The 22,640-nt window shown below is 44.9% G+C and overlaps 2 protein-coding genes across 2 annotated transcripts; both read right to left on the bottom strand.

Annotated features, from left to right (window-relative positions):
- Positions 1 to 461: 461 nt before the first annotated feature.
- On the bottom strand, positions 462 to 2,279 carry SLC25A5 (solute carrier family 25 member 5). The gene is given in 4 exon segments (XM_061357973.1): positions 462 to 466; positions 744 to 890; positions 1,512 to 1,619; positions 1,727 to 2,279. Coding segments are annotated over 4 exon segments (813 nt in total).
- Positions 2,280 to 4,282: 2,003 nt separating this feature from the next.
- Positions 4,283 to 22,381, bottom strand: SLC25A43 (solute carrier family 25 member 43). Its single transcript, XM_061358043.1, has 5 exons — positions 22,067 to 22,381; positions 19,211 to 19,452; positions 18,067 to 18,239; positions 6,592 to 6,726; positions 4,283 to 5,376 (listed from the first exon to the last, which is right to left on the bottom strand). The coding sequence occupies exons 1-5, from the start codon at positions 22,336 to 22,338 to the stop codon at positions 5,173 to 5,175; spliced, it is 1,026 nt and encodes a 341-aa protein (XP_061214027.1). The 5' UTR covers positions 22,339 to 22,381; the 3' UTR covers positions 4,283 to 5,172.
- Positions 22,382 to 22,640: the final 259 nt, after the last annotated feature.

The following is a 22,640-nucleotide window of genomic DNA, read 5'->3' as shown; positions in this document are numbered from 1 at the left end:
GGCTGCACAGATGAGCAGCAATTACCTGCACTTAGGTTCTCTGGCTGGGTTTTAGCATGCCTGAATAGACAGCTCAGTTTCTAAGTCAGAGTACATGATGCCAGCTCTGTTTCTCCAGACAGCAACAAATACCTCTCTCCAGCCTCCCAGGCATCCAACACCATGAGGAAGGCTGTGCTTTGCAAAGGAAGACTTAGGCACTTGGCACCTTCAAAACAAGGTTTCATCCCCTTCAGGGACCAGAGGGGCCTGAGACAGGACTGGTGGCACAGAGCCAGCACACATGGGCCACCCCAGCCCACGCCTGGGCAGGGAACCACTGGGCAGGAAACACTGCAGAGCTTCCCTGGCAGACAGCCCTGTGTTTACCTGCTGGAGGTAGTTAGCAGGTAGCGAGGCGTGCAGGATGGAGGTGGTTCCTTCTCCTCCTTCTCTATAGTCACTGCAGACTCCCGCCCCCCTCATGCTGCAAGAACAAACATGGGATGAAGAAAGATGGTTTCAGATTTTTATTTCTTTGTACTCTTTAAGCAGGAGTGACTAAAACAGAAACCATGGTGAGTCCCATCAGGGAGAGTAACTTGATAAAGGCAGTGCAGGCAGTTGCTCCTGCCCCATGCCAACCTGTATAAACATCAGCCATTGCTGTTCAGTAACTAGATGGTTTTCAAACAAGTCCATGAAAGGTAGTGGACTATATGTAACAACATGCCAGTTCACAACAGAAAGCAACTTATGTGTACTTCTTGATTTCACCACAGAGGACCAAGACACAAGCACCACCCATTTCTCGAAGTACATCTGACCATGCACCTTTGAAAACACCTTGGAGCCCTTGTCCTGGGCAATCTTCCGCCAGCAGTCAAGGGTGCCCGTGTACATTATGTCAGCTGCAGGAGACAGACAGCATCAGGAATCGGATGCCCATGACACATGACATCCAGGTTCAACATGGCCTAAGATCCTCCAGCTTCATAAACTCAAGTGCAGCCCATTTCTTGACTGACTTTCTCCAGTATTAGCACATAAGAGCACAAGACTGCCCAGGAGATACATTGCTGCTACATTACCCCTAGAAGACACTGGAAGGAACAGTTTGAGCAGAAGGCAGCTACTGTTTGCTTTGACACCAACACTTCCAGACCCAAAAGCCATTGCACGATCAGCCAGGCCGTGCCTGCTACCAGGGATGGCTCCTCTTGGCCCAGAGACACTAGTTTGCAACATCCCTGGGCAAGTTCTGCTGTTCCTACCCACTGAATGAATACCTGACTTGTGCACAACACCTTACAGGTATGTTGTGGAGACTAAACCATCCATATACCCTGCCTGTAATCCACTTCTGCAGCCTCCCTCACACCCCCGGTTTAGAAGGGGTGAGGATACCTACACAGCTTGGTGAAAGCCAAGCCACTCTGCCTTCACCTCAGCTCCACCACCAACTGTTGATTCAGGGATGCCTGATACTTTCTACGCAAGGAAGAAGAAACTAACCTCCTTCCCAGCCAGACAACGGACAGCATCAAAAGGGCATGATGCAAAACCAGCGACAGCAGTGACGGTCTGAGTGATCATCCAGTTGACAATGATGGGGGTGTTCCTTGGGTCTGGGAGCATGCCTGTGGGAAAGAGGTTTTGATGAGAACGGCTGGTGAGCCACCAGCACGTCACTACAGGCCTGCCGCAGCCCAGGATCCCCCTTTTAGTACCATTTTGGTCAACCTACCCTTCACAGTGTTATAGATGCCAAAGTAGGCAGCTCTGTAGATGATGATACCCTGGAGAGACACACTGAAGCCCTGGTACAGGCCCTTGAGGCCGTCTGACTGGAAGACATTGAGCAGGCGGTCAGTGAGCCCACTGAACTCCTGGTCAGCCTTGGCTTTGCCCACATCTGCTCCCAGGTGGGTTCAGGAAACATCAAGTGAGTAGGTGATGCACAGGGAGGTAGCACCAGCAGCACCCCTGGACGCCAGGTTACCAGCAAAGTACTGCCAGAACTGGGTTTGCTTGTCCACATCACCCAGGAAGATCTGCTTATACTTATCCTTGAAGGCGAAGTTGAGGGCCTGGCTGGGGAAGTTCCGGATCACATTAGCCAGGTTGCCATGCCAGAAGGAGAGGATGCTCTGCTGACGGGGGATGCACACCATGCAGTTGATGGTGCCCTTTTAGTGCTTACTGGCTGAGAACTGCTTGCTGGCTTGCTGCACCTGTGGAGGGTGAGACACAGCCGTCAGCACCACTGCCCCGCGGCCCCCTGACCCCGGCAACCACATCCTTGCTGCCACCCCAGCCCTTACCTGCAGCAGCAGCTTCACCCTCTCCATAGGGGTGACGGGGTCTTGGAGATGGCGGCCGCCACCCCACTGGTGAGGAAATCCTTAGTGAAGGACAGGGCTGCATCTGTCATGGCGAGAGGTGGCGGGCGGGGAGGTGAAGTGGGGTGAGAGGCAGCGCTGCAGCGGAGGATGAAATGGTTGCCTTATATAGGGGTGGCGGCGGGCACGTTGGGTGGTATGCACTGCCACATCCCGCTCACCCACTGCGGCTGTGGGAGGGGGACAGGGCTGGCTTGGCAACCTCAGGTGGCACACAAACCGCTGATGCCCAGCACGGGAGCGCTGGGTGGGCTCCCCTGTGGGGCCTTGCATCCCGCCCAAGCGCATCTGCACCGCCTGAGCACCGCCATGAAGACAGCCCAGCACTGCTGCGGCTCAGACCCCACTGAGAGAACTCTACTAGTGTCACCCTGGGTGACCCCCACCCCGACACCTCTGCCAGTACTGTCACCTGCACACCGGATGCTCAGGGAGTCACAGACCTCCGGGCACTGTATGTATTCCCTGAGCCCAGCTATGATGAGGTGCTCAGACCTATACCCCACCATGCACCCCTCCCACCTCCACTGCACCCAAACATCACCTGAGCTACAGTTCACCTGCCCAATAGCCGTCCCTGTGACAGCTGGTTCTTGGTGACCACACACCGTTTTACCCATCAGTGACCCACTGCTAAAGTGCTTTGTTTCAATGCTGTCTTAAATATTTTAGCGTTCTCTTTTGGGGATTTCTCTTGCACAGATGTGATTACGCAAAGCAGAGGCTTGGTTGGGAAAATGGTACTCAGTGATTTATAGGTCCTAGGAGTACATTACGATACAAAGGTGTTTATTAGCATATCCAAAACAAATTAGAGGTACCTTTTGGGCTCACTTGACTCTTAGCAAGTTTGAAGAGCTGATCAGACATTCACACGCACCCATCACTCAATCTTTGAAATCTATTTAGAGATACAATGTTAGTAAAAAACATACAGGTATGCCTGGACAAGGCAAGGGGACTCTATGGAAAGCTAATCCTTCCCAACACAAGTCACATCTCCTTATTCACACATCCCAAATAAGTCTCACCATTATCACCTGCACTGTGCAGATGGGGAAACAGAGGCCCAGATAAACACGGTCACTAGGCAGGTTGATTACAGAGCCAAAAGCATGCACAATGTGTGATGCATGAGCCACCAGACCTGCTCGCTACCATCTTAATTTTTTGCTATCAATGTTTGCATTTCTTCTCTGAGAAGAAAACAAATATGAAGCACTCTGAAGCAGAACTGAGCAGGCTCTGTAAGAGAGATACTGCAAGACCTTAGCTGTAGGGTACATCAGTGTCAGGTTCCAGGTGCAAGGAAGGCCTTAAAGTTATCACAAATCCTTCTGTGCATCTCTCGCCATGGTCACAGGCTGTTCCTGCATCAATCTCCATTGCCCTACCCTGCTGTGACCTGGTCTACCAAGCAGTTTCTGCTCATTTCCACCCAGCAGGGACATAAACATTACAAAACCACACACAGATCAGCAGGCAAATCCTGTGTGAGGGCAGGAATGCAGCAGCTGTAATTCACACCTTGCCACAGCCTGGCAAGTGGGACATGTCATAGCCTTCCCACGTGGACACAGGGTTTAAGGTTTTCTACCAGAAGGCACTAGGACGAGGCTATTCCATAGCTGTACTTCTACAAAGGAACTGGAGCAATACTGCAGGTCCTCAGCTGTAATACCAGGATGATCTTTTACTGTCCAAAAGCTCACTAGACTGCTTAGAGGCCTATCATCAATTGCGTCAGCACTGGCAATAACCCACTGGTCTTGCAGAGAGGTTGCTGCCTGCAGAAACCATCTGTGGCTCCTGGATCACAGCAGTTAAACTGGAAACACCACAACTTGTGTTCACAGTGCTATCCTGCTGGCAAGTTCTGAGCAGCAAAGCAGGCCTGGGTCTGTGCACAGGAACCCAAAAGTAGTTCAATATAAAAATAGAGCTTTAAGAATACCAAAACAATGTGACAAGGCTCATGGCTCTGAAATCCTCAACACATGTACATTTTCAGGAAACAGAGAGCTTCAGGAAAACTGTTTTTCAAAGCCTGAAACAATTCACATATGCACGGTAAAAACACAGGAGAAAGGGAGGGAGATTTTCTACTATGCACTTAAGTTTTCAAGATTGTCATTCCGGAGCATTACAGTTTGTTTGCACATTACAGTTCTCTCTTAGCAAAAGCCCAGTTGCAGCAGCAGCATATTTTCAGCCAAAAAATCATTCAAAATCATTATCTTTGACTAAGTCTCGAAAACTGAAGAGGGGATTCTGGAGTGTGACTGAACTGACACTAATTCTGCAGCCACAGAATGGCACATCTACACAGTATTGCCAAAAAAAAAAGAGATTTCAGTAGAAATTCCTGCATGTTGTACATATTCCATTTAAAATTTTTGGCTGACTCAGTATTTCAGATTACTTAAAAGATACCCACTTAAATTTTCTTACTATTTTTAAGATGCAACCTCTACTCTCACCTCAGTTATCTTGCCTTTCTGCAAGTGGTTTTCTCTCAAAATGGCTATTCTGTATTGTAAAGCACCTTGAGTAACATAAGTTCAAGTTCCAATTGCCCAGTGTTTTCCGACTAGTTGCACCTCTCCTCTTCAGTCTGTGCTTGCTATTCATATCGCTTGTGTCCGTTCAGCAAACGAGAGACAAGATTTACTTGTTTGTGGTATTAAAACCATGCAGTCCACTGAAACGCTGGTACCTGTGGCTGAGCGTGTCTGTCTTCTGAAGTTCCTTAAAAAAGGCAGTGTGTGTATCCCCAACAGACACTCTAATGTCAGTTCTCAAGAGCTGATTTCCTTGGCTCAAAACTTTCCCTCCGGAGGCGCTTTAACTCTCTCAGTTCTTGTGGCTGTAAACTCTGGTCCACGCCAGGGGTTAGCTTGTAATTTAAAGGAGACTCAATATAACCATTTCTGTACAGACAGACCCGCTTGCAGAACTCAAAGGTGCTAAACATAACACCGAAGTATGGGACAATCTGATAAAATAATGAAAAAAAGGAACGTAAGATGAAAAAAGAAGCAAGATGAGACTCACTAGTAGTGTTTTTAGCTGAGATGTTTTAAAACAGGGAACTTCCAGGACTTCAAATCTGTTCTGCTAACAGAGCTGTACTTATCGATATAGTCACTCTCACCTGAAACTAGGCTGGCACCTGCAGCATGCTAAAAGTAGTTTATTATTGGTACATAATTAATTATAACAGATTTGGGAGGAACAAGGTCTGTGCTAGCTTATCACAACTTGTCAAACACCTAAGCAAATCCTAAGCAACCTCACCAAATCCCAGTAGGAAATGTGGGATTTATTCTACATAAGCAGAGTGTACAATTTTCTTTTGCCCTTTGCAGAATGAGCAGCTCTGGTGCCATGTGGCTTTACACCAGCTGAGGTAGGGCCAGGCACATGCAGGCCATTACAACCAATCACATTTAGCACTCAGTAGCTGACCTGTAGTGCTCCATGTAGGCAATCCTCAGTACAGCACTAGAAAATGTATTTATGTAAAATAAATGACCTTCTGTTTAAGCTATCATGCTTTATTTTATGGTTTCAACTCAGCAAGGACTGTAGTAACAAATTGACTGATTGATGGCTTGGCTTCGCAAATGAAGATTTGGGAAGGGCTTTACCCAGGCTTACTAAAAGCGCGATGGATGACTAAGAGGGCAATGTGGGATTGGCAAATCTGGTTGGAACAAAGGCTGCTTGGTCATTCAGGATGTTTCTGAACAAGACTGTCATCTCCTGGGTCAATCTCGAGCTACCAGTGTCCTGAAATAGCTGATCCAAAGTACTACTTTTGACTTCTGGGGAAATGGCTTACACAAGTGCAATTTTATTTACAGCTTAGTCCAACATGTCAAATTACTGGAGCTCACCTGAGAAGTAAAACTTGTTTAGCTGTTGTAAGTGGATCATTTGCAATCCTCCATCTGTACCCTACCTTGTATGTTAGCAGCACTCACTTCTCTGAGGACATGCAAACGAACTTGGAAGTAGTGACATCGAGAAACCAAGCTTACACTGGGGGAAGTATGACCCAGTCTGAATTCCGAAGTAGTCTGTAGCCTGACTGAGGTTATACCTCTCATCTATAAACTGCTAACAAGTACAGAGGCATACCATAACTTTAAAACCCAAGTGCCCAAATGTGTACCTTGATTACTTTAGGATGAAAGCAAAACCTCACCTTGAGCAGACTGGGTGTGAGCCCGCTCCAAAGTCCAAGCACACCTTTGTTCTTCACAGTTTGCCGGAAGCAGTCAGCCATGCCAGTAAAATAGACATCAACTGCTCCATAGTGGGGAAGCCAAGGACTCTGGGCCTGTCCAAGAGACAAGCAGGGAGACTCAGAACAAGCAAAGGAAAACCAAAGTAACTAAAGATCATTTTCTCCATTCTGGTACATAAGGAATACTTAATGCCAGGTTTCACCAGACTGATCTGGATTCTTTCATCAACCCAAATGAGTCAGCTATTTTGCCTTGAAATACAAACTAAAAAGGAAGGGAATTCATTCTCTGATAGGTACAAAAGAGAAAGAGAGCAGTAATTTCACACAGCACTTCCTTTTGTACCATGTTACTACTGAAATAAGGTATTTGACATCACTGGGAGGGGAGCACCTATGAGGGGGAAGATTGGGGCTGGCCCCAGATACCACTCTGCCTTCCTGTAATTCTGATCAAAACAGAGAGTGTGAGTGTGAGTGTGAAGGGTAACTGTAGTATGGGTTGAGCAGCAACAGCACAGTAGAAACTGAAGTACACTAAGGGCTGTAGGTGAGCAGTTGACGCCTATGCTGTTATCTTTGCTACATGGTCAGTTGATCCAGACTAGTTAGTTAGCTTGGGAACATTCTGAAGGACTGCAGCTACATTTCCAACGGCAGTACAGAGAGTATTTGTGCACATAGAAGTGTAGTGTGTCATTTTTAACAGTAAACTCCTTCCTTCATTAATCTCCTACTGTGTTAGCACAGACAGGATAACCTGACCTTGAATAATCTCACCCTCATCCGTCTATGCACATGCAGCCATGGGTTTGCTTTGCATTGGGAAATCGGGGTTTCACCCAAAACACATGGCAAAATGACACTTCTCAGTCAGGAGTGTGTGGGGACCCCAGCACACAGGCTGATCACTATGTACAAGCTGATCACCACAGGGCAGAAAGTTTGATAAAATGGGACTTGTACATTTCACTTATCAGTGAATACAGATATCACTATCCCATCACTGGTCTGGAACACCATGTGGTGGAGCATTTTTTCCCTCCTTGGCCACACTGACCTGCAGCTTCTCAGAGCTGCTAAGCCTATAACAAGCCTCCCATAAATCAACACGCGGTGATAACATTTTCTAGATGCCTCAGCTACAGCATTTAAAATACTTGGCAACTTCAGTGCTGGAAATGGAAACAGATCAAAACTCATACTACAAATAAATAAGGGAAGTTGCTAATCAAACAGTTTTAATGCTATTGCATCCTCTTCCATTACTGGCAAGTTTACTGCTAAACCAGAGAAGCTAACAAAAAAACCCCATGCCCTAAACACTCCTCACACTAACTGCACAGCCTTCTTTATCTACAAATAAAGTAACATATCACAATTTTTTTCCTCACTTTTTTTTGTGTGCATGACTGAAATGCATGTGAAATACTTCTGATGGCAGGTAACAGGTAAAACCATATCATTTCCTATATGGACAGGACTTTGGGAGGTGGTTTTGGGAAAGCAGCTGTCTGCACTGAGAAAGAAGGCAATAGGCTTCCACTACATCTTAATTTGTTGTCTTCTGGATCTTCTTTAACATGTCCTGGCTCTTTCACCCCAGAAGAGAGTAGGGCTGAGGACTTAATCCATAGTGGTTTACACTTTAAGCAGGAGAGAACAGCAGCTTTTGCTTCTCTCTGAACTTTCTCAGCAGTGCACCTGATTTGTAAGAGAGGGATCACATTTGTGGGGGAGAAAGTATTTCAACTGCTCTACTTGCTCATCCCCTTTATGTCTTTGTTGGCCTTATTAACTCCATGGGGCTACAGCTGTTTCCTAACTGGTGCAAGCTCCCATGTTTTCCTGTTTTAGGATGCAGAGAGGCTGATGTTATGGGATTTAACTGTTGTGATTTTACAGTATTTCGAGCCCTGCCTTTGCAGGTAGTTCAAGGTAACAGAAGTAGTCTGGTAGCCAAGGGTCATATACATCTTCACTTAATGCTCACTGCTAGAAGGAAGCTCAGCTGACTGCTTGGCTCTGTTACTTAAAGGATGTATGGTTTTAAAAAGCAATAGCTAAATGCAGCAGTGACAAGGAGAGAAGTAACTTTTCAAGCCTTAACTCACAGTACTTGAGAAACCACTGCACAAGGACTCCCATGACTGTACTGCAGAAGATACTGAGTGCTGCAACTGAGACTTCAGGGACCAGTTCCACTAAGAATAGTGATATTAGCACCAGCGATGCTTAGAACAGCAGTTATAGGAGAGTTGGATTCAAAACCCTGTTCTGCTTTCTGGACTATTAGCCAGTTTGCATGAGCTTTTTTTTGGAAAAGGATGTAATAGACAGCCAAGCAGTGAAGAGGGACAGGTTTCTAAAATGCTTCAGGAAAGCAGGAATGCTGTTAACATGCAATTCCCCTCCTTTTAAGTCCCTTTGTGGTTAGACAGGGCATTGACAGAATTAACTGCATAAGTTTGATTTAATCCCCTTCATGACTGTATAACTCGCAAAGACACATATCAAGGAGTTTTGATGACAGTTCTCCTGTCTATAACACCAAGACAGGCCACAAGCACGCTGCAGGTTTCAGTAAGATTCTACATGCAGTAAACACATCCAGAAGACAGTTGAAAAGGAACAGATAATGCAAACCCCAGATTTCTAATTTGCCCACAGACACTGACCTCTTCAAGAGATTTACTGAAGGATTATTTAGAGTAACATTCACCACAGATATAGCCATTTTCAAGGCTTCAGTCTGAGGGGTGCAGTTTGCTTTGCCAGTCTTTCTGCTTTACTTATGTTTCTAGGACCCTATGCACACTATTTCAGTAACAATTGTCTGCAGAGTCTCAGAATCACCTACTGCAAAAGGAAAACTGAAAACTCCATCAGTGTGTAGTTAAAACTTCAGTATTTTGGAACACAGCTAAACAAAGTTAAAATGTATTAATGGAAACAACAGGGAAGTGTTTCATCTAGCTCTGTTTTTAATGGAAAAATAAACAAATAGCTGTGGGTGGTTCTGCATCATCTAAGCATGTCTACAACACTGCAATCCTCCTAACTGCCCTGTGGCACCAGAGCCAGAAAATGGAATGAACAAAACAGATCAAACCGGTTGCTCTACCTTTCTTGCACAAACCTACTACAACACAATTCAAACAGCTAATCTCATACCAAAAATATCAGGTTTGACAGACAGTGCATGCCACGTACCCTCAAAACAGCTTGAATTCCTTTCTTTCGACACCCCTTGACACTATGGGCTGCTGCACGGAAACCTGTTTGTTACGAACGTTTCTAAAGACTTCCTTCCCACCTTCCCTTAGTTAAGGCTGTCTCACACTGCAGGAGGCTGGAGACACAGTACAGCTCACTGTGCTGCTAAGAGTGCCAAGCTGTTAGTCATAGTGGTAGTGGGACTAAGTTGCTAATCGTTTTACTGCTGATGGAAGATGGCTTCTCTAAATGATTAAAGCACATCAAATGCAGAATCAGCTCTATCCGCTCTCTCACAAACACGATTTTAAAGTATCCAGAGGCCACCAAGTCTACCAAGACAGTGATACACCCCCAGTTAGCACTGTTCTATTTCTATAATAGAAACCCAATAGAGAAATGGGTATAAAAAAACCTCAAACCCACAACTACCTGCACTCACTTTTTTATATATAAACAAATTGTTTAAACAAGGGTAAAGTGTCGTGATAAAACTGAAGTTAATTGTTACCTGAAGACCCTGTAGACACCATCTCTCCCATTGTCCCATCACAAGGTGAACGCTAGAACGACATTTTGTAACTGATCTCACAGACCCTTATAAAGGGTTCCCCTTTAATGACCTCCCCCAGCCCCTCTCATCCTCCTAGGACTGAAGGATGAACATAGCTCACTACAGCTGCAGTGGGAACCATGCCCATCAAAAGATCAGTCACTTTGACTCTTCCCAAGGCTCAGAGTAGCTCCACAGGGACCAAGCAGAGCCCACCAGCTCAGGGTGAGGCCACTTGAGCCTGAGCCCCATACAGATTAAAAGCTGCCACCTGCACTTTAGGCCATTTTGGTTTGCACCTATGTGAATTTATGTGTATCAGAGACTATTTGGAAATACTTCCCTCGCAATTCATGTACTTTATCCAAATTTCCTGATTCTAAAGTTTGTTGTAAAAAGGTTTCCTATTTATTGATTTTTTGAGCATGCTCTACTGTTGACACAAAGTATGAACGATAGACTAACAGTGAATGGCTCCCATGGGTGGTATGCTACCCTGATGGTAGATACAGTAAAATTGCTTGTTATTTATGTATTTTCAACAGATTCAGGTGTCCTACACTTCTGAGCAATTAAAAACAACGAGTACAAGAAGGCACTTTACAACACAGTTCAAGAGTTCACACTCTTAATCTGGAAGCTAAAATAAGAAGTCTTTGCTGTCTGGGTTAATCAGGACACATTCAACAGGCAAGCGTAAGTGTAGGTCAAAGGAAACTGAAGGACAAGGACTGCAGTTTACATTCAAGCTAATGCCACTAACAGTCAACAGAAATTTTGCTCAAGTGAAGGCTGAATGCTTGAAAGAGTATTTAATTTCACTCACAAGAAAGGATTAAAATGTAAATAAATGCTAATACTGGGGAGAAGAGCATGTATTCACTTGGGCTAATTACTCCTTCCTCCTGAGGACAGCCTTATTTGGAAGTTGTCATTGTGTCAGTGGTTTGATAAAGCTGGTTTTACCCTGGCTAAAGTCCACCCAAAGGTGTCCCAAAGGTATGTAGAAGGTAACGATGACAGGCTATGAGGAGGCAACCAGTTACAGAGCAGCACTGCAGCACAGCTGACCTCCAGCTTCCTGCACTCTAGGAACATGTTGTCCTTTCCTCTGTACCTGAACTGGGGCCAAAACATCTCATCTTTCTGAGATCAGTGACACCAAAGGAACCAAACTGTTTACTGCTTGCTCAGAAGGTTTACTTCTGGCTCGAAATGTGTTATTGCCAGGCTGTTGTACCCTGAGGCTTCATGGTAGGTTGCAGAATCATAGAATAGTTAGGGATGGAAAGGACCTTAAGATCATCAAGTTCCAACCCCCCTGCCATGGGCAGGGACACCTTGCTCTAAACCATATCACCCAAGGCCTCGTCCAACCTGGCCTTGAACACTGCCAGGTATGGAGCATTCACAACCTCCCTGGGCAACCTATTCCAGTGCCTCACCACCCAATCCCTCCCTCTGCTGCTAAGCTTTCCCTGCTTCACACCTGTGGTACGAAAAAATCTTTGCTATGGCACACAGAGGCCTTTTCCTCAAGATAGAGCAAACCCCTTACATGGGCACCTCTGGATAGTTTCTGAATCCCTCCCAGTGGGTCAGCTCAATCCCTACAAACTGCTGCACCATTTTCATGCACATCAGCACTAGTTTATTTAACACAAACCCTTGAGCAGACTAGCTTGGTCCCACTTTTCACACAGTGAATAGCAACACTAGGATCTCCTGCTGTCTGTATAGGAACTGAGGAGAAAATTAATGTTTTATAGGACTGTGACTTTACAGAGGTCATCTTTCCGTTGGCCTTATGCAGATGAGGTAAGGAATTACATCAAATCAAAAAAATACATAAAGGAAGAGTGACCATGAAGTTTTAGCTCCTGTTTATGGAATATTTTGCATAATTAATCACCTTACATGTCACAGGCACATCATTCTAAGCACAGACAAATGGATACAAGGCTCTCCTGTACAACTGATCAAAAGCACTCATGTTAGAGATAACAGTGATAGCTATCACTCTGAGACATTACAGTCTCCCTGCTGAAAATTACAGCTGCAGCAGTTGTGTGCACAGCAGCACACCCCAACCCGTGTCAGGCCATCAGCTGGGCGAGCTTAGAGTGTAAAGAGGTGGGCTGAGTTAACCTGATTTGCCCTAAAGCAGATGAAAGCTCTCGCTCACACTACACTGCTCAAGGGCTGTGGAGGCTGCAAGAGGCCAATGGCAGCTGGCACTGCCAAATCTTAGGACTGGAAGCATGATGGCCACTCCAGTGTTCAGACAAAAATCATCCAGATTGCTGATCAAAGCTGTTACAGAAGGCGAAGCTCATGTTACGCTCAGTAGCTTTTTTCAGGCATTGTCTCAACCATTTATTGGAGCAAATACTTCTCAAAGCAGCAGGGCACTCTTCTGCAACAGCCTCAGAAAGTGGTATAAAATATCTTTATAGCAACATCAACAAAACAATAGAAATTGCTGGTAGCTCAGAGCATTTAGGCATAGGGAGAAAAGAAGGAAGGAAGAAGGGATTTTACCAAACCCAGAATATGACACCTATTACCTAGTTGCTAGTAAGTACCACCAGGGCCTGGGGTCCTGGCTGATGCCTGAATGGCAACAGCAAGAAGAAGGGGAGCATGAGATCACAGGGAGAACTAAGAATGCTAAGGCAAGGACAGAATAGCTAGCAACAACACAAGCCTTACTTCCACAGGAAACCAGGCTAGAAGTAGAAGCTCCTTATTTGCTTCCACACTATGGAATTTGCCAGTCTGTGGTCAAACAGCTCAGTCTCTGACAATTTTGAAGGCTAAGGCTCCCATGCTGCTCACTGTTAAAGGGTCTCTGTGCACAAAGTCTCAGAGCACGTCTGCTTTTGAGATGTCGTGTGGACCACATGACCCAAAAAGCATTTCTTATTTTAAACCAGGTCATGACTCCAATAACTTTCATATTCCCAGCTGACAAGAACACAGATCTGACAAACAGCAGCGACACCACAGTCTGAGAGCTCTCAGAGGCTGCCGTGCCAGCCCCAGTGGCCATCTCCAATGACACAGTGCTCTTTTCAAACGGCTCCTGTTTAAACAACACAGGAGCACTGTCTCCTCCCTTCAGCAGGGAGATGTTCTAAAGAACATCTAGCATTTTCATTTCCAAAGCTTTGTTTATAACCCAGCCACAGGGCTCCTGTTAGACTGACATTCACACATGAGGAGCATAGCGGATGACTTCTAAATAAATACTTGTATAACAGTGCTACTTTTAAAAAGAGACTTCTGTATCTCCTTTAACTGACTTCAGACTAGAAATGTGCCAATAGGGCACAAAATTGCATTTACTTTAAACAGGCTACCTCACAAAGGGAATGACTGCTTAGTTTTCCCCAGGTTACTAAGATATCACAGCATTTACACCATTTACAACAGATTTTACACTTGCAGAGCATCTTGTGTTCCAAAGAACCAAAAGAAACCCCTCCAACAAGACCCCCAAATACATTGCAGAGTTACAGGCAGCTGAGGCCTAACCCATTCATTTTTGTCACTGAAATAGGCCACTTCATGGCTAATGTATCGCGACAGTCTACACTACCCAAGAACAGTGAGTCTGTTTGCCTATGGCAGTGGAGTGAATTCAAAGGCTGAATTTTAAAACAGAAGGATCACTACAAAGCAATGCTTTCCCCAGAGAGATGTCCTCACAACTCGAGGATGCTGTGCAGTCAACACCAAAACTGTGCTGAATCCTGTAGTATATTAAAAGTATGCTTATTCTGTATTACAAGGAGTTGATGGTAAAGCTATACCTTAGTAGCATTTATTGATGAATGAGAGTTTCAGACTAGTTTTAGTCACAGAAATTAAATTATACCATCAAAATATGGTATAATTTACAAACTTGTGCAAACTATGCAAAGTTTGTTCATGTAAGCAGGAGAAGTGACTGTACATCAGTGGAGTAGCTGTGAAACTTTAGGGGCATCTTTGTGCATTTTTCCTAACAGAACTGCTGAAGTCACAGGTTAATTTGGAAGGAAGGCTGAGAAGTGCCAGCCAGGAGTCTCTGAGCCTGCCTCTGCGGGTCATGTGCACAGAGGGAAGCATCAGACTTGGGTATTACATTTGCTCCGACCATTTCCATGTTTGTAGGTTTTCAATTCTACACATAGCCTGGGATCAGTGTCATTCTAATAATAATCTTCCATATGGCATATAACAGCTCTAAATTAATCTTCCCTTACTGAAATGCCAGAGCTCAGTCCAATATGCATATATGAAGGACTTGATAGGCAAAAAAGATTATGTGGGAAGTGGAAACATATTACCAGTGCTTCCCTTAGAACCAGGCTCACTCGTTGCAGGTATTTCCATGTTTAAAGTAAAAGAATAAAGTGTTCTTGTGTGCAAGTCTGCAAGGTAAAAGTACAGTATTATTGCTTCAATACTGGCTCTAACAAAGAATATGATATTACAAGGATCATGAGGTAAGGAAGGAAAGCCAAGAATAACAGTCAAAGATATGAATAAGGATCAGTAAGTCTTTGTTCAGAAACTGATGTAGCACAAGAGTGAGTCAGGAAAGCATTTGATATAGATATCTCTCTGAATAACCTTCTCCTTCACTAACCCCCTTCTACAGATGCACAACAAAAGCCATATTTCCATGCTGAAACATGCATACAGTACCTCTTAATTCTCTAACATACCCATCAGGAGCAAAGTGAGAAAAGGAAGATAAAGGAACAAAATTAGGATAAGCAGAACATAGAGGACTGACATATTCAGTTAATACTCACTCATATTAATAAACACTTTTTTTAAGAAAAACATAAAAAAATAAAGTATATTCAGCAAACACAGCATCTTTGTTAAAAAAACAAGATGAACACAATAAAGGTAATTCTAATAGCAGAGGGGGAAGAAGCCATGGTTACAGAGCAAATCTGACATCAAAATCTTCACCAAAACACAGGGGAAGCATCATTCACTGACAATTCCTACCCCCACAGATGTCGGTGACAGAAGCTGCCAATGTCAGAAGCGTAGGATTCAGAGACGTAAAATGAGAAAGGATGAATCAACATTATTACAACTGAGATTAACCTTATCCTTCCTCCGTGTGAGAACAATTTAAGCACTGGCTAGATGAGAAGATACATGGAGCTAATTCTTCCAAGACTGCCTAGCATGTCAGGTCTGACCTGGATATTCTGGTCTCAGGCTTGTACTCCATCACAGAATCAGAAGAGAGCTTACATCCTAGTTTCTCAGTTTTTGAAGCTCTTGAGACCACTTTACAACTCCCTGGTTCTCCATCACCAATGGGTTCACTGGAAAAGTCCTCTCTGGCAATATACTACCACCTACATCTGTCAGATCAGTGCGACAGAAGGGAAAGAAAAGGAATCTGATACTGCCCTCTGCAATGTGCTGGGTTCCTCCTCATACATTAAACCATTGTTCACTGCTTCAAAACAAAGCCAGTTATTTCCCTACACACACTGCAGAGCACTCACAGTAGCCCTGGGGCAGGCGAGGCTCTGGTGCTCTCATCTTTCTATCAGCTAGAAAGTTAAATTACTGAATGGAGACTGATCAGAATATGACGTCTGAGAAAAACTGTGATCGAAAATATCTGCTCCCCTTTTTCCTACAGAACACTAAAATGTCCTGAAGCTATTTTTTCCCCTTCTTTATTTGCCCCCTTTCTTAAGTCTCTTTGCATGGTATCTTTCCTGGTGGTATTCTCTCTTCTGACCATGACCCTGCAAACTGAGCAGGCCAGCAAGGAAGCACAAAGCAGAACTGACCCCTACAAACCTGGGCCCTACCCTGGTGCTAACTGTGAAAAACAAACTTCTTGGATGATCTTATCATGAGTTCCAGTGAGCTCTTAGTTATCAGCTTGGGTGTGATCAACAGGTCTCATTCTGGGAAAAGCCCCTACGACTTATGTTCAGGACCCAAACAGATTATGGGCTTTCACACCTAGGCAGCTAGTTCTTCTGAAACACCTTTACCTTCTCCCATGCCTTCAGAATAAATCACTGAACAGGTGTTTCCCTAAGCTTGCAAAATCACTGTTCAGTTGTTTCAATGCACCTATGAGAAAAAAATCCTCTGTTACTGGACCTTTTTCCACCCCAAGTATTTTTAGTATATCCACTTCCTACATATTTAGACAATAAACCCAGTTTGCTTCTTATTTCTAGAATGCCAATGCTTTAAGCATCTCTTTGGTGAAAGAGTACAGCCTAGTGGCAGAAAATGAAAGATGGGCCATTGTTCCACTTCTCTACTTGCCTGGCGAGACAAAGCATGATGCAGAACTTGACATCACACCAGTTACAAATGAAAGTTACTTCTGAATGGATTACAAAATCTGAATGTTCCACTAACTGATACATTGACAGAAAATATTAAAGGGAAAACAGAACAACAAATCCCTGTCTTCCTTTATTTTTTTAGGGCAACAGTATTGGTGTGAGCTTAAGGATATAAAGAAAAAGAGGACTTGTAAGGGGCAATTGGCTTTCTTAGACCCGCTGATACAGCTGGAAAAAATGATCAAATTTTCCTGCTGACAATCTCTTTTTCACCTGAGTCATTTTATGAGATACCTGATGAAAGGGTTCAGCTTAAAGTTTCACTTCTGGACACGTGAGCTGGTCTGATAAAAGACATTACTTCTCCAGCTGAGGTCCTCTGTTACAAGATTGAGAGAATGCAATGAAACCTCCTGTGCCACTGGATCTGAACCCTGCCTGAAAAAGGCAACCTGGGGAGCAGAAGAGTGGAATTCAGTTTCACTGACCTTTTGCTAGCTTGTGATTTACAAACCAGGCCCTACTTGATGAAGGGGACAGGGACCTAAATAATGCTGCCACACCAAATGACTGGTGTTTTTTTGTGTTGTTGTGGTTTTTGTTTGGTTTTTTTGTTGTTTGTTTGTTGGGTTTTGTTTGTTTTTAGTAAGATCACAAAAGCTTCCCATAAATCTGCAGTCCCATGAACTAGGCTGAAAGAGCAAACTCGTATGCTCCAACCAGAGAGCCACCAGATGGTAACAGCTATTCACGGATAATACAAAATGATATGGTAACTCTCATGTTGCTGATGCTCTAGGAAAGCAGCAGCACCAGCAACTGGGAAGTCACTTGTTAACAAGAGGAGTTGGAAATAAGAAAAGGATAGTTCTGATCCTTCAGACATAAAACATGCTGTGCTTGTTCTTGTGACTGCCAGTACATAAGTCAGGCATAAATGGCAACACAAAGGCTTTGGAAATGATATGGATCTTATTCATCCTGCCTACCACTACCAGGACTTAATTCCTGTATTGACTGAAGGTTTGCCAATTATGAACTGTGAGAATTTAATGGAATTGCTATGAAAAATAAATTAAATAAAGCTGAAGATACAGAGCCTGAGAGTATACATATATCCAATGACAGTACTTGAGCCCACTTTAAAAGTGTAACAGTGATTTTCAGACCTAAACCAAACCAAAACCAAACTAAAATACAATCAACCTAAACCAAAGTCTCTGTAGCCTACTGAGAAACAGTGGCACTCATGATCATCCAACTAGTCTTGTCCGAAGTGCCTGGAACAAACAACTGTAACAAAGTACTAGTAACACGAATGCTCTGTACCTGCATCTTCCTCTTGACAGTCTCAAAGGGGAAGGAAAGTGTCTGTGCCACAGCAGCTGCTACACAGCCATTGATGAAGTTCTGAAGAGGAGTGAAATGAACAATGGGTTCTTGCCAGATTTTGTCCAGATTGATGTAAACAAAGAATGAGCCAGCAGAAAATGGCACAGCACCTAGAAAGCAAACCAGACAAGTTTATAGCAACACACTGTACACGAAGAAAACAGAGCTGCTCATCACATAATCTAGAAAGACAGGATGAGTTTGCTGACAGTTTGCACCCCACATTGCTCAAACTCGTTCAGTATTTTTGAAGAACTTTACTTTTTAGTCACTGCTTTACCACCAAACACCCATACTGTAGTGCACAGATGTGCTGACAGGGGCATACATTTACATAGTAAAATGCAAATGTTGCCAGAATTATTAACTGCTTTAGTCTCATGACAAGTCAGCTCTTTCACCAGGTTTCTCTTTTGGGACAAGCTCTTACTCCAGTCCATCCCAACCCTGGCAGCTGTACAGGTACACAGAGTGGCCTCTTCAGTCAAAGCTTATCAGGGATACTTCTCTCCTCTTTCGCTTGTTTCATGGTCTCATCAATTTTGTAGTGGAATTATACATTATTGTTGTTGTTCTTGTTATTTTATAACGTCATATTGTGGAAAGCTGGACTCAAAGTTAAATGGCATTTTTAAAAGCTAGGAAGAGTAAAAAGTAATATAAAGAGGGGATATCACTAATCATCACTTTTCATATCAGTTATACATTACTGCTCATACTGGTTTCACTGAACAACCAGGGAACACTGTCACACACAGACAAGAATTAGGAATACCATGTGTGTGTATTTATTTAAGAGTTGAATGGTGCAAATCTTGCATCAGAGCACAACTAGATCATCTAGAAAAGAAGGAAAAGAGTATTTTGTTGAATACTTAACCATAAATAAAATGCTATGCACTTGGTCATAATTAGAAGTAATAAAGCTGCAGCAATCACTGTTGTGCTTTGCAAACGTTTCTGCTGAAGGCTACAGAAAAACATTACTATTTGCTTTTGAAATCAAGTGAGCAAATGAACGCAGTACACAGCTGCACTAAACACTGTGCAATGAGGTGATCCTTCCCCAGTATTATTTTACCTAATATAGCTGGTGAAACGCCACGGTAGAGTGCAAGGAGTCCTTCTTGATGATAAATTTTGTAAAAAGCATGAACAATTCCTTCATAAGATGGTTCCAGTCGGTTCTGCACAATGAGCCGTGTTTTAATCACATCCGTGGGGTAAGTCACGATGGTTGCAACCATGCCAGCCAGGCTTCCTGCCATGATGGCTCTCCAGTGGGAAATATGACCCAACTCATCAGTAAAAAGTATAACAAGTCTCGAATGAACACAAAGAAGAGGTACTGTTAGTGACAGTACGAATACAACATGTGAAAAATTAAGGTAGAATATTCTTGATGTAATTGTTCTTCTGCCCACAAGCCCCTTCAGCAGCAGGAGCTGAAACTTTAACGTGTTTCATCCAAGACCTTGCTATATATAACCCCACACAAGCATCAGAACCTCTGTGAAACAGAATATGTGAGTGGACAAGCATAAGCAGTCTAAAAATGTGTCTCAGAGCCCAAAGAGAACTTGGGTAAGTCCATGTTGCACTGAAGTGCAGAAATGAAAAAGTTACAGTTAATAACAGAGTCAGGGCCTGGAATACATAACTCAGCAAATGCAATTTGCTTTGATTTTACTGAGCTAAAATACTTTCAGTACCTGAAAGAGCTTTTTTAGAAGCAGCTTGCATAGCTCTACCTGCACCACACTTAGCAGAGATGAAGCTCCTATAGTTTGAGCTGTGGAGCCATGCTGGAGGCCCAGAGCACCAATTCAACAATGAGAAAAACCTTCAAAGATAGAACTTGTTTGCTTTGCAAGAGACTTTTACAGAAATTTTTGACCACAGAATCCTCATTTATATTTCCATCCAGAGGATGAAAATTACCATGACTTAAAGCATGTCTGCAAGAGATTGTCTGATGATCAGAGACATCAGTACACACACCCAGTCAAAGCTATCATGTATGAAGAAATACACAAATAACGTCATCACAGGCCTTCTGAGAGCAACTGAACCTTTCTCTGCTGCTTACTTTGGGACAGAAAGGTCCACAGGGATACATCACTAGAGAAGATGTCTGTCATGGCACTATTATGCTCAGGAAGTTAAATCTAAATCTGAAATGTTTAAATTGAAGCACAGAGTTTTAAAGGCTAACCTACAACTCATACATTTGTGACACCCAGAAGGACTTTCCTGTGTACACAGAGCACTCCTACATCAGGGAGAAGTGTCACGGGGGGCGGAAAGAAGCAAGTAAAAAGATTTGAAAGGACAATCTTAGCTGAAGGCAAAGAAAATTACTATTCTATTTTAGAAGCATGAATTGCCTAAACAGCAGATTTACGTTTAAACTACCCAGTGTTACCACGTCCAAAATAATTTACAAACATTTACAAGTCACTGCTTGCTCAGTTGATGTTTTCTCACATGATCGCGCATTTTCTTTCTACTGCATGACAGGTCCCTGCATCTACTTGTCTCGTGCCCTGGAGACAGGCCAGTACAGAAAGACCAGCTGAGCAGAAGCAATAGGGCACAAACCTTTTTTCCTTCGTGTCTGGTACTTCTTTACTGAAGTTGCCATGTAACATTTCTCTGTGTTTTCTGCCTTTATATACACCACTTTCCAACTAGAAAATACAGCCCCCAAAAAGTCCACAAATATATGAACAATATGCCTAGGTGGCTTTTATTTAATTTTCTGTCAGCCTACTTCCATTTGTTTTTCCAAAGAACACCCGGTGCAAACCAGAGAGAAACTATAGCCTTGTGAAACTGTTTCAAGCTGAATAAAGTGAGCTATTTCGCTCAAGATCAACTGGTTTATAAACATACATCACCCTGGCTCTTCTGGGAACTTTTAAATCACTGTTTCTGCCCTCCCATTACCACGATGCCCACTCCCCCGTGTGACCACCGCATCCATTACAGGCAGGACACAACAAAGCAGCCCAGTTCCAGGGTCGCTTCATCTGGCACTTCCTGAGAGGCAGTGGCAGAGCGGGGAGGACAACTCCTGCTCAGGCAGATGAATGACAGACCCATAGCGTCAGCCTGGGTAAGAACCGCAGCGCACCGGATTGGCCAGCACAGGCTGAGACCACGCTTCTCCCCACCCAGCACGGCCCAGCATCGCCCAGCTGGGCAGAAATGTCAAGTGCATTCCGTACACACGGCTGGCCTGAATTCAAACCGAAACAAAACAAGAAGTGGCAGAACACGCTGGTGCGTGCCAACAGCCGGGCACTCCCCTCACAGACCAACAGATACTGGCAGCAACAGGGAATCCTAGGAAACAGCACGGGTTGGCAGAGCTCAGCCAGCACTGCTCCATGTTGATCCTGCCGCATTCATTCCAGTGTTTACCCTAATTTGCCTGTGTATTATTGAAAACAAGATCTTAAAAGCAAATAATGCCAAGTATGAACTTCAAACCAGATCAAATTTGCATAACAACCCCTGCATGACTGGGAAGAAGATTTAAATAATGGTTTTGTTATTTTCTTTGATACAGACAATATAAACACTTGAGAGCGTATTAAAGTGTTGCAAAGAGCAGCCAGCAGTCAGTTGCAGGCAGCACGGTAACTTCATTTCTGAAGGAATCCAGCAACAGACTATCCACCTTTCACCTTCTGAACACCTATGCCTTTATGAGCAGCTGCTGACCAGGCCCTAAGAGTTGCTACGTGCTGAATAAACAAGTCATTATCCAGAGTACATGCCCTGGGGTGAGAGCACACACAGCCAGTCAGCCACCCTTGAGACACCTAAGAGCCCCTACGCACGAAGCTGTCCATTTTCCAACCCCTCTTCTGCAACTGACACGAAAGGCGAGAGAGCGCAGGCGGGGCCGGGCCCGAGCCAGCTCGCTTACCGGCGGGAGGCGGCCAGCTGCAGCGCGCTGTAGGGGAAGAGGCGCAGGCAGGCGGTGAGGTTCCCCTTCCAGAGCGCCCGCACGCCCTCGGCCCGGCACAGGCTCGGCCCGGCGCTGCGCAGCCCCCGCCGGCAGTGCCAGGTGCCCACCTGCGCCAGCACCGTCAGCAGCTCCAGCGGCGCCGTCAGGCTGAGGCTCAGCGCGCCCGCCAGCGCGGCGCAGCCCAGCCGCTGCACGGCCGTCACCCGCGCGTCCCGCCGCCAGGTGGCCATGGCCCGCGGGCCGCCCCCCGCACCACCGGAGCGGATCCGCTCGGCGCGGTGGCGGCGGCGGCTCCCGGCCCGGCGGGGGCTGCCAGAGCGGGGGGCGGTGCCCACAGCTCGGGTGCTGTGAGGCGAGGCCCCGCCCAGGGCGCGCTGTCTGGAGGCGGGAGGGAAAGGCGGGCGCTGCTCGCATCGCTTCGTTTGGGCCAGCGCTGCCGCCCGGGAGCGCCCCGTCCTTAGGGGCGGCTTGCAGCCGGGCGGGCAGCTACGGGCCGGCGAGCCTCGGGCCTGGGCGGTAGCAGCATGGAGGA

The sequence above is a fragment of the Neopsephotus bourkii genome, unplaced genomic scaffold (genome assembly GCF_033783945.1).
Source record: "Neopsephotus bourkii isolate Nb327-2 ecotype Australia unplaced genomic scaffold, CSIRO-AGI_Nbou_v1 NB_936, whole genome shotgun sequence".
Taxonomy (NCBI): domain Eukaryota; kingdom Metazoa; phylum Chordata; class Aves; order Psittaciformes; family Psittacidae; genus Neopsephotus; species Neopsephotus bourkii.
Note: the sequence above shows the minus strand (reverse complement) of the source record. Positions and strands in the feature narration are given on the sequence as shown.

Excerpts from the sequence above, each read along its gene's own strand:
- SLC25A43 (XM_061358043.1), bottom strand. The coding sequence starts at position 22,338 with ATGGCCACCTGGCGGCGGGACGCGCGGGTGACGGCCGTGCAGCGGCTG. Across the intron at positions 19,453-22,066 it reads CAGCTGGCCGCCTCCCGCCG|ACTTGTTATACTTTTTACTG; the intron begins GTAAGCGAGCTG and ends TGTTCATTCGAG. Across the intron at positions 5,377-6,591 it reads TCACACCCAGTCTGCTCAAG|ATTGTCCCATACTTCGGTGT; the intron begins GTGAGGTTTTGC and ends TTATTTTATCAG.